The sequence below is a fragment of the Stigmatopora argus genome, chromosome 18 (assembly GCF_051989625.1).
Source record: "Stigmatopora argus isolate UIUO_Sarg chromosome 18, RoL_Sarg_1.0, whole genome shotgun sequence".
Lineage (NCBI taxonomy): Eukaryota > Metazoa > Chordata > Actinopteri > Syngnathiformes > Syngnathidae > Stigmatopora > Stigmatopora argus.
In genome coordinates, this window is record NC_135404.1 from 7985523 (window position 1) to 7996589 (window position 11067).

The 11067-nt window shown below is 40.6% G+C and overlaps 3 protein-coding genes across 4 annotated transcripts; 1 reads left to right on the forward strand and 2 right to left on the reverse strand.

Annotated features, from left to right (window-relative positions):
* The first annotated feature begins 890 nt into the window (after nucleotides 1-890).
* Nucleotides 891-5340, forward strand: LOC144093183 (protein phosphatase 1 regulatory subunit 1B-like). Of its 2 annotated transcripts, none has more exons than XM_077626509.1 (5): nucleotides 891-1183; nucleotides 3657-3740; nucleotides 3812-3893; nucleotides 4392-4505; nucleotides 4990-5340. In XM_077626509.1, the coding sequence occupies exons 1-5, from the start codon at nucleotides 1064-1066 to the stop codon at nucleotides 5061-5063; spliced, it is 474 nt and encodes a 157-aa protein (XP_077482635.1). In that variant the 5' UTR covers nucleotides 891-1063; the 3' UTR covers nucleotides 5064-5340. The 2 variants fall into 2 exon arrangements, with proteins under 2 accessions (XP_077482635.1, XP_077482634.1); XM_077626508.1 differs by having other exon boundaries at nucleotides 907-1183; nucleotides 4951-5340.
* Nucleotides 5341-5396: 56 nt separating this feature from the next.
* pnmt (phenylethanolamine N-methyltransferase) lies at nucleotides 5397-7550 on the reverse strand. The gene is made up of 3 exons (XM_077626510.1): nucleotides 7041-7550; nucleotides 6364-6574; nucleotides 5397-6289 (listed from the first exon to the last, which is right to left on the reverse strand). Exons 1-3 carry the CDS (start codon nucleotides 7210-7212, stop codon nucleotides 5851-5853), a joined length of 822 nt encoding a protein of 273 aa, XP_077482636.1. The 5' UTR covers nucleotides 7213-7550; the 3' UTR covers nucleotides 5397-5850.
* Nucleotides 7551-9024: 1474 nt separating this feature from the next.
* On the reverse strand, nucleotides 9025-9888 carry LOC144092918 (uncharacterized). The gene is made up of 2 exons (XM_077626083.1): nucleotides 9714-9888; nucleotides 9025-9345 (listed from the first exon to the last, which is right to left on the reverse strand). Exons 1-2 carry the CDS (start codon nucleotides 9821-9823, stop codon nucleotides 9105-9107), a joined length of 351 nt encoding a protein of 116 aa, XP_077482209.1. The 5' UTR covers nucleotides 9824-9888; the 3' UTR covers nucleotides 9025-9104.
* Nucleotides 9889-11067: the final 1179 nt, after the last annotated feature.

Consider the following 11067-nt stretch of genomic DNA (forward strand, 5'->3'; position numbering starts at 1 on the left):
CTATTGATCTATTCAGGAATTGTTAAATGAGATACTATACACATAAAAAAATGGATACTACATAAAGTCAGAACATTGTGGGATGTGTTTGTACAGCGTCAGGTGACAATGAAGGTATCGCAACAACCCCCCCATTTGTCAAAAAAGAAATACAGTATGCTAGATACAGATTTTCTATAATTCTTTATCATTACCATAGCAGTAAATTAACTCCAAAACAGCTCTGTTGGAAATGTAAACAGTGAACATGATTGTTTAGAAAGTGGCAAATTAATTGACTTTTCTGTGCTGGTTTTAATGGCACAGATGTGCTCATTTGGTTCTGAATTGAAAATGCATAGGAGGACTGAAGCTTGGACTCCAGCCCAAAAAGAACCAAATTTTATACATACCCATGGTGATAAAATGCCTTTTACAAAGCTGATGGTTTCCATAAATGGTCATGTCCTACTATTTCTGATTCCTTGTCATCAGAATGTATCATCCACACACTGATTTTGTTTATCTTTAATATCCTTGTGAGGATAAACGGTTCAGAAAATGAATGAATATATATTTGACACCCGGAAGTATACCATGGTATTTTATTTATTTATTTAAAAAAAATAAAGGTAATGAAAGGGTTCTCTTCATTTTGGTCGGTTCCCTTGTTGCGTCTCTATGATTTAGTAGTGGGTGACATCTAGTGGATAAAAAGTATTAGTGCAGTTAAGGCTGACATGGATAATTAGGTTATGGAAACCATATTCGGCAGTATTTAAAATGGACATGCGCATGCGAAATCTAGCCTTTCATTCATGACATCTACATAAAATATTCCATGGATTTTTGTTTCTCGAGGTCCTAAAGCCTGATCTGTTAAACAAGCATCTCCAATCGTGACATTTGGACGGAATCGCTGCGATATCGCGATGTTTCCGGCAGCATCAGGATGCGTCATAAGCCCACCACACAGACACGCGCGGTCGGACCCTTTGCTTCGTGAGCCAGTGCACGTTTTGTGGCAGTGGGAAAGACTGAAAGAGTTTTTGGGACCATTTCATTTGGTTGGACACGGGTCTCCATGGAGCCCTTTCTGCCTGCCGTGGAGCGAGAGGCTGAGAATGGTGATGCCAAGAGGAAGATCCAGTTCTCCGTGCCTTCGGTGGTCCCCATACAGCTGGACCCCCGACAAGTGGAACTGGTGAGAATCATGCGTTTGAATAGAAATAAAAAATAAAATAAAACTTTGATTATATCACATTCAAAACACAAAGTAGCCCTCTAATTATTATGATTGTAGGTAAAACAAAGAACAAAAATGGCACAATATTTACTATAATTGAAAGGACATCAAGGTTTAGGATCTGTTTTTTTTTAAAAAAAATACTTAGTCATGTGAATTTTCTATGAAAATTGTAACATATCTTAACAGTTTGTGTTCTCTATGTTCTGTGGCAGGAGTAGGGAACATCTGGCTCGAGAGCCATATGTGGCTCTTTTGATTGGTGCATATGGCTCTTTGTTAATCTGTGAGGTAAATTATGGAATGGATGTTGACATTACCCCTAGCACCGCTTTAATTATCATTTTTATTTTTCATTAGACTCTTCTGCATGCATACTCTCAATGATTAGCAACAGCGTAACATAAATCCGAGACTGTTTGTACTTTAAAAGTGGGGAAATGACTAAAAAAGGCACATATTTTCAGGTCTTTTTTTATTTTGAAATCCTGGCTCTCAAGGAATAACATTTAAAATAGGAATTGTTTACTTTCCCGTTCAGTTGGGTTCCCGAACCTCTGTTCTTTGGTATATTGTCAATTATCTATTAAGATAGAACCGCATGAGCTCACAATGCTACCAAACTTCCAATTGTCAATGTCAACATTAAGACTGGCCGAGTGCTAATCTTGCATTGAATGGTAGCGAACAGCCTTCCCAGTCAAAATGGATTGGACATCTCCCCTCCAATGGGAGTCAATCAATCCAGGGCAGAGTACTTCTTTGAGGTCTGGTGTTTTGTCAATTTGACCTACCTGTATGTCAACAAATCCCATTTAGTCCAAAGTGCTCTTCAATGAACTTTGATTAACCTTCTACCGCTTTTTTTGTTTTGTTTATCTACATGTAGCTCCGCCCACACCTGTGTCAAACTGAACAGCATTTACGTAACTGGAGAAGCAGCAGAACTCGGGTTTTTTGGGTGTACCAGAGTGTGTTGGCAGCCGAGTATGGACACGCCGGGATTAGGTTGAGCTGTGCAAGGCTGACTTTTCGCATCTCTTCAAAGTGATGAGATTTTAAAAGGAGTAGAGGAGCTGACTTTAGGGATAAACCACCCTCAGTCTCAGTAATATTAAAAATGAGATTAAGTGACATCACAATAATTTCTAACACAAAGTCTAAATAGGTCAGGCAAGGCTTTGAAACTTGCTATAAAATTAGGGTATCAAACACGGGTGAGTGTTGTATACAAGAGGTTTAGCGTTCCGTTTTAGGGTTTCAAGCTATGGCGAGGGGTTTCAAATAATGTTTGGAAACTAACTTTGGAATCTACATATTGTGCCCACCCACCGCCCTCCCTTTCGCGCACTAAACGAGCACGAATCCAACACGCGAGGGAAGCCAAAGTGGAGAAGCCAAGATACCGCCCACGTTTCAAACCCACGCTCTCCACTCTGATAGGCTGACGAGCACTCCTCTTTCGCACCGGACTGTCTTATTTCCATAATGTTACAAAATAGATGTGCCGATGACTGTACTACATACTTTCACACGTTTCACGCCGTCAATATAATGTACTATTCCCACCATTTCCCAAGAAGACGAGTCCATTTTGTATTTACTCCGTTGTGTAACTCTCGGTGGTGACGACTCCTTCTCTTTTGCACATGATGATCAATAGTAGCGCCATTCTTGTAGCCTTGGAACACATTTAAGCTCGTGTTACGTTGTCAAACTCAGTAACCAAGCAACTACTGTATGTGGAAAGCATTATTCAAGCCAAAAATTTGACTGTAGGGGATTTTGTTGCTATTTTAGTTTCTCTGTGGAAATTTATGCAACTTTTCAATCCATCATTTGTTACCTCTAATACAAGGGTGTCAAACTCAGGTTGGTTCACGGGCCGCATTAACGTCAACTCGATTTCATGTGGGCCGGACCATTTTAGATATAATATTTATATTTTTTTATTTTTTTAAATCGGATTAAAAGAACTAGATCAAAAGCCCATTTTTTAATAGATCCAAAACAATGTTTATTTGAGCTTTTTTCTTAGTAAGGAAAAACATCTTTTAATCATTTGTTTCTCATTTCAAAAGGAAACTAAATATTCTTAAACTATGTTCAATAAAGTGGAAAAACTGAATATATTTTATATATTTATTTTTAGATTTTCCAAAATGCCTTTTGAACTAAAAACACAAAAAAAGAAAAAAATGGATTAAAAATTGAAATTATTGATTTAAAAAGGGGAAAATCAGGAAATATAGTATACTACATTTATAATCTTTATTTGAATTTGATCCTAAAACAGAAAGTCGGCACTCATGATTTACTTTCTCGGGCCGCACAAAATTATGCGGCAGGCCATATTTGGCCCCCGGGCAACCACTTTGACACCTGTGCTCTAATATCTGCACCTGTTGCATTGTTGTTTTTGTGTGTCCAGATTCGACGCCGGAGACCCACGCCCGCCACCCTCTTCCGACTGACAGACCCGCCGTCACCAGAAGACGACAACGGGTGTCATCAGGTATGCCGTTTTGACCCCGATTTGAAATGCGACTCTGTTAAACACATTCTCCCTAATTATGCCCACCGCAGTGGCTTGCCGGAGAAAACCGAGTACGTAAACCCAAAACGGTCAACAACACGTCAAGCACCTACCAGCCGCCTTCACTCAGAGGTCAGTGGGCTCTGATAGACCCCGTGCTCCACATTCGTCCTGTACAATTATGCAACAATTGCAATTTCCAAAACTGACATGTGGTCTGCATCTGGCCAAAAAGTCTGTTGTGTGTTTCCATGTGTGTGTGTGTATGTGTGTGTGTTTGTGTGATTGTGAGATTAGAAGCAGAGGCAGCTGTGAGTCTGCTCTGGATCATCCTGGATTATGGGATAGACACACAGCAAAGCCCCCCCACACACACCCACATGTATACATACCTAAAATTGGAATGAATTGTATTATAATCAATATTTTAAAGCATACATCATATGACTGTTTTCTTATTTTATACTCAACACTATTTATTTTTCTCATATAATGCAGGTTTTTACTCAACTTGACAATATTATGCTGTGCCAGATAGTATAATTCAACACTGTGTTTTGTAATATTATGCTATAGTTGCTTGTTTTTGAGGAGTATAAATGCATTAATTATTTTTTCCCCACTTTTCAGCCGTCCAGAGAATGGCTCAAGCACATCTATCTTCTATAGACATGAGCTCTGTGGACCAGGATGATCCATCATCTGGAGAGGAAGAGCATGCCAAGAGCCCGCAGTTAGTTTCAGGTAAATTAAATAATTAAATAAAAATAGGATGTAAAAAAAAAAAAAAAAAAAAACTACAAATTTTCCTCTAATATTTTCTCAAATATTGTGCACCCATCCACACAAACTTTTTCAATCCAATACCTGGCATTTATCAAGTACAGTTAAATAGCATTTGATTTAAACTACAGACGACGTATAATAGCAATTAAATCCATTTAAATTGCATTTGATTTAAACTACAGATGACGTGTAATAGCAATTAAATCCATCCTAAAGTTTTTTTTTCCTTAATCTAACTGCAAAATGGTTTATAACAAAAACGTTTCCCCCCCCCCAAATATCAGTACATATTTTAACGCATTGCCTCCCATTGACAACAACAATGATAAATAGAGTTACACTTATTTTCTTTGCAATGAACACTATCTAAGGTCATCAATTTTCCATGTCTTCATTTCTGAAGATGCTCAAATTCAAAACAAGGACCGTTTTCCATCGCCAGACACGTTGGCGGCAACGGAAGAGGCAGAAGACGAGCAAAACAAAGAAGATCGCCGCAAGATCTCTTTTGCGTAAAAGCCTGGACGTCGATTTACGTGGGTGTTGACCTGTGAATGTAAATACAGTGTGCGTGGGAGCACCTAAGTTTAGACCACGACGTGGTGCTGATAGCATCCACCAAAAAGAGGATTCATACATTTTCATGAGGTTACGGAATATTTTGTAGAGGGTGTTGTACATTTGTATACAAATCATGAAACAAGCAAGGCTTTCAATGTTTGTCTACTGTATAACAGTATTCAATGTATGCTTTGTGTTGGTGGGAAATAAAAGCTTCACAAAGGCTTTTTAACATGTATAATATAGTGTCTTTATTTAATATATATAAAGACATGTAACAGATTTACGCGTCCCATGGATGAGGTAATAAATGAAGTAAGAATTCACTTACATAATATAAGTGTAGAGAGGGTATAATTATGAGTTGCTATAATTTTCAGTTAACCACAACATTCAGTTTCCATTACATAAAAAATATGCATAAAATAATCTACATTTGCTTTTATTTTTCATAGATTGAATATCTGTCTACATCTATAAAGCTATATATTAAATTTGACAGTTTCACTGTTAATATTTTCTCATAGACATTTTAATATCTGGAATAAATACATTGAATTAATACGTTTAGCAATTGACTACATTCTGTAATAGCTATTTTGGTGCTGCAGGGGGTGATGTGCAACCACACAAAATGATTTAAATCCTCTGAAAATCAAACTACAGATGAATTCATTAAGGCACAGAATGAAGTAAACTCTAACAGAGTTTTTTTTTTTTAAATTGGAGACTGGTGCTACTTTTAATCCTTTCTTGCCTTTGCAAAAAACACCCCGGACACATCATCCACCCCCACTCTCATGTCTTGAGGCAGAGTGTAGACCTCAAGGCGGATCAGGGTGTAGCCACTCTCTTTCAGACTGGCGCAAACCTCGGCCTCACCCAATGGCACCACGGGGATTCTCACCCCGGGTCCCCCAAAGTAGAAGCTCTCCCCCAGGGCGCCGATGAGGAGTAGGTGGCCGCCGGGCCGGAGCAGCTTCTGGATGTGGCCTAGAGCTCTGGTGAAGGCGGCCAAGTCGGGACTGACGCTCTCCAGGCAGAAGCAGGACACCAGGCAGTCGGCCCCCGCCGGAGGGAGGGCCTTAGGATCCAGAGGCTGGGGTCGGTGCACGTCGACGGGGAGGATGTCGATAATTGCCTTGCGGAGCTTGGCCGCCTTCTCCGTCCAAGCCGAGGCCCTGAACGAGACCAAATCTGTTATTGTTCTGGACCGGGAATATGTGGGTTATAATGAATGGGTGCTACTCAATACCGCCGGCCTTCCAGTTTGCAGACATGCTGCAGGTAGGGTGTCCAGTCCAGACCACAGCTCTTCTCATTCTGTAGCCAACGTCTCAGCTCGGTACGGTTGACCTCCAAGAAGTCCGTCAGGAGGACCTGGTTGAACACCTCACAAGCGCTCAGAACTTGGTAGAGAGTGGGTCCCGAGCCGATGTCCACTAGCAGTTTGCCACTGACGTCCCCTACACGCAGGATTACAAGTGTGTCATTCGGTGAAACCATGATGTGATATATCGGTTTTTGGTAGAAAAAAATATGATCTTATTTATGCTGTGTCATATCTTAAGGTTGATTTATATCTTGTTGAGTCTTTTTGGCTGACTGGTCTGATGCTTGTGGCAAAACCTTTGGACATTGTGGGTAATCTGATTTGTGTATTTTTTTGTTTATCATGGGACATATAACGGGGTGCCTTAAACCTGCAGCCTCCTCTTCTTAAAAAAAAACACAAACAAACAATGGATCTATGTATTTTCTATCATCAATGTTCACCCATAACAGACGCCATTTTATTTGTTATATTGTTTTCCTGTGCTATCAAACGATCAAAAATACTCTTTCTCAGTTACTTTGTATCCATGGGTTGCTAGATAGTAACTTTTATTTCTCAGAACAGAGAACAATGTATTCTGTCTCCAAACTTCTTACCTTCGTTGAAGGCTCTATGCAGGCATGCCAGTTTCCATGGCACGATGCTGTCCTTCCTGTCAAAATCAGCCCGCGGTGGCGTGTAGTTGTACTGCAGATATGCCACTGGATCAAATCCCTGGTAGCAGGCAGCCATGGCTTCCACGCCGTTGTCTTTCGCCGATGGTTCCATTCTTCCCTCGTGGATAAACGTCGCTTTTGCTTCTCGGCTACGATGACCACTGCGTTCCTCTTTGGAGCCTTTCTTAAATAGTCATACTTGCGTGGGTGTACCTGGGTCACGATATGCATGTTTGCTTTGGGCGTTCATTGAGTTTTAGGGGCGATAGTGTTGAATCCTGTTTGTTTGTACTTTCTTCCTTTGCCCTCTAGCACTGATGCCATCAGATTAGAGGCTTTCAGCAGCGCTAATGGACGTATCATTGTTTCCAGGTCTTGCAACCACCTCGCAGCAGGCCTGTATCTTCACCATCAGACCAGCTTTGGCTGTCCTTAAACAGGTCCTCCTTGGTTAACTCTTTGGCTGCCTGGAAAATTAGAACTGTCACATACCTGTCAATTTATACGTTTTCCCGTATTGTATACGTTTTTGATGATTTCAAATTGTGTACGCCATATAACAACTTTTGTAGGGGATTTTTTTAAATACGTTTTTTTTGTAAAACCGATCTCGTTTTACCCATTTCGGCTCTAATCCAGATCGTCTCAGTCACTGGTAGCAGACGAAAACGTCATCGTTGACTGCTAATATTGTCAAGCTTTACGTATCATATGCGCATGAGCGTCAGTCACGTCCGCCTTTTCACGATATTAATATAGCGCGTCAGCAAGCAATGTTCCCAGACAGTCAAGATGTCAGTGTCATACAGCGACATCTACAGAATCTTGAATTTAGCATACTGATTGGGAACCGCGTCCACTTTGGAGAAAATTCTAGATTTTTAAGTGCGTCCTATGTGAGTAAATATGTGCAGCGTTGCATTTGTATGTTTTTTATCGCTTAGGGGAATTATTAATAAAGGGTGCAATTGGCCGAAGTTGACAGGTATGCAGTCCTGACAGGGCTACATATAAAAATGCATCCCAAAATTTTTGGGAAGTTAGCGCTATGCTCCTTACACTAGAAATGAAAAATAAGGTTTAGAGTCCGTTAGTTGCTGCCATCTCTCGCCATCTTGAAGAAATAATCACCCTCCACAAAACAGCTGTTGTAAGATAAACAAAAGATGAGTGAGGACAAATATTTTACTGGACTTTTTTTGGGCTCTTAAACTACAAAATAAAAATAATTAGAGTAATAAATATCTGAATTATCTCAGAAACTCTATACTTGGATGAAAATGCTTTTGATAACATCAGAAAATTAAACAAAAGAAGAAAACAGAACCAGAAATGCGATTTTTGGTAAGCATGAATCCTCCCTGCATTTGTATTTTCTCCACTTTGGGGTCTTCAACATGACAGAAGGAAGTACCACCTCCCCAAATATACTTCAAAATATTCTGCAAACAACACAACGATTCGACACCTGTGTTGTTTGTCTAACTTGTTCAGTGTCAAAGCTGTCCAATATGATTCTCTTTTGGTAGGTCAAATCCTATTTATTGCGCGGATAAAGGCTCATGTTAGACTTTGAACAGCAAAAGCAACACAGGCCAGCTGACAAAACACAGTTTAATCCGCTGATTCGATTAATTTACCACCTATTCCCAGTGTGAGCAGCAGCTGAGCTGCTGTGGAAAATTGCCACGTTGTCATCAAACTGCTCTCCCCGGGGGTCCTCTGACACTTCGCTCATTGCTGGCAGATGGACACACACGCAGTCTTGCAGTCTCAGAGTTTTCAAATGTGGAATTTTGCCATACCATAGTGATGAAATTGGGCTATTTGATCGTTTCCCCGGGAACACTTTTGGCAATTTAGGCCCATTTGGTGATAAAATGAGTAAGAAGATTGTCAAATGAAAGCAACCAGGACGATTAAGTGACTTTTAGTACTTTGAGGTTTATTAAAAAGCCTATATTTGGGGAGCGCACACGCTTTGCTCCACTGATGGCAAACGGTTCAACCGAGGAACCTTGGCAATGTCATCTTCATGGTGGTCTTTGTTTCTAACACGAAACTCTTTGGGCTGATGTCAAACTCTTCCTGGATGTGGAGTGGAGTTTGAGGCTCAAACTTTCTGCTGGCTCCTTCTGTGGACTTTGGCGACTGCTTCTGACTGATGGCCCCTGAGAGGAAGCGCTGCAGGAGTCGCCTGGCTTCACAGTGTTTCTCTGAGTGGTCCACCTGGGTCACTGCTGCCCTGAAAGCAGACCCCAAAAAACCTGTTCCTCCTTCAAATCATAACAAAACCCAAAAGTAAGATCCCAAACTGAATCTAATCCTACACATTGACCGTAAATTGAATTGCCTAAATAAATCCCACCCCAAAACAAACTCTGATTCAAACTCAAAACCACTTTTAAAAGGATCAACCTTAAATTTACCTACTAAACCAAAACCATGACACTTAATCTGAAACCTAAATGATTTGGAAACATGACAAAGTCCAAATAATACTCAGATTTTAACCTCTAAACTTTTCCAGCCCTAACCCTCAATCATAGAAGTTAATCCAACTTTAAATCAAAATCTAACCTAACCCCCCCAAAGAAAGAACTGATCACGAACCTTTGCACCCGAGACAAATCAAGGCTCTTCCAGTGAGCCGAGTAGCTCTGTCCTTTCTGCCAGTCCTCCTCCATCACACTACAGTCCAGTGCTCTTGTAACACTGCTCATCTTCAGAGTCAGAATCCTCAAAGTGGAAAACTGAAAGACTGGATTTTTCTACTGTTTCCACAGAGGGAGCTTGTCAGAATGTGGTACAAGTGTTGGGGTAGGGCTGGTGGAAGATCGGATTAGCGCGGTGTTTACATAGTTGTCCGTCTGCAGTTATTTTGGTTACATGCCGATCTGAAACACAAAAGCACGATGAGGTTTACACTCGGTATGACTCGGGTCCAGTATGACTCAAACGGAGTGAGCACCTCTAATAGTACTTTCTACTAAGCCTCACAATTGTAGTAAAAGTATTAAGCATATATAATGAGTTTATTTGTATGGCATCCGGAGTACTAAGATAAGTAATCCAGATATAGTTATTTGGGAATTTGACGTATATCGGTATTGGCCTTTTTAAATTGTGGGTTTTTTGATGGTTTGTGCGCTTTTCGCCTATTGTGTCCCTCATGGTTTCCCTTCCTTGGTGTCACCAGATGTGTGTAGTCTGTAATCAACCACTGTCTGTCTATTTAAACCCTTTATGTTTGTCAGTTTTTGTCGGCGTCTGCTTTGTTTGCATCATGCCAAGTTGCCATGCCATGTTCCTCGTTTCCCCATGTCTTCCCATCAGGTTCGGTTTTGTTATTTGATTCTAAGTCCTTGTTATTTTCTCGATACCCTTGCCACGTTTTATTCAACGTTTTGTTAGGGCACTCCTTGTCCTTACTCGTTTCTCTGCATTCGGGTCCTACTCATTTGGGTTCTACATTCCACGCGTGACGCCGCACGAATTGTAACAGGCTGCTATGAAGAAATCAATTTAAACAAGTTCAATTGTACATTGCTGGTTATGCAACATAGATCAACGTCATGACCGGACGTTTGGTCGCCGGACGTTTGGTCGCCCGGGTGAATATAATTTTAAGAGCTGGTTTCAACAGTAGATATTTAGATATTAAACTCTCTCTCTCTCATGAATATAATTTTGAGAGCTGGTTTCAACAGTAAACTCTCTGTCATGTTGTCAAACGTCCAGCGACCAAACGTCCGGGCGACCAAACGTCCGGGCGACCAAACGTCCGGCGACCAAACGTCCTTTGACCAAACGTCCGAGTACCGATCAACGTAAGTTGTAAGCATCCTCAATGTATTTCTTAATAAATGTATGCATTTTTTTCATACTAATTTTTCCACATTTACTGCAAATAAATATCGGCTCAAAATATCAGTTATCAGCCTCTTCTAACTACTAATAATCGGTG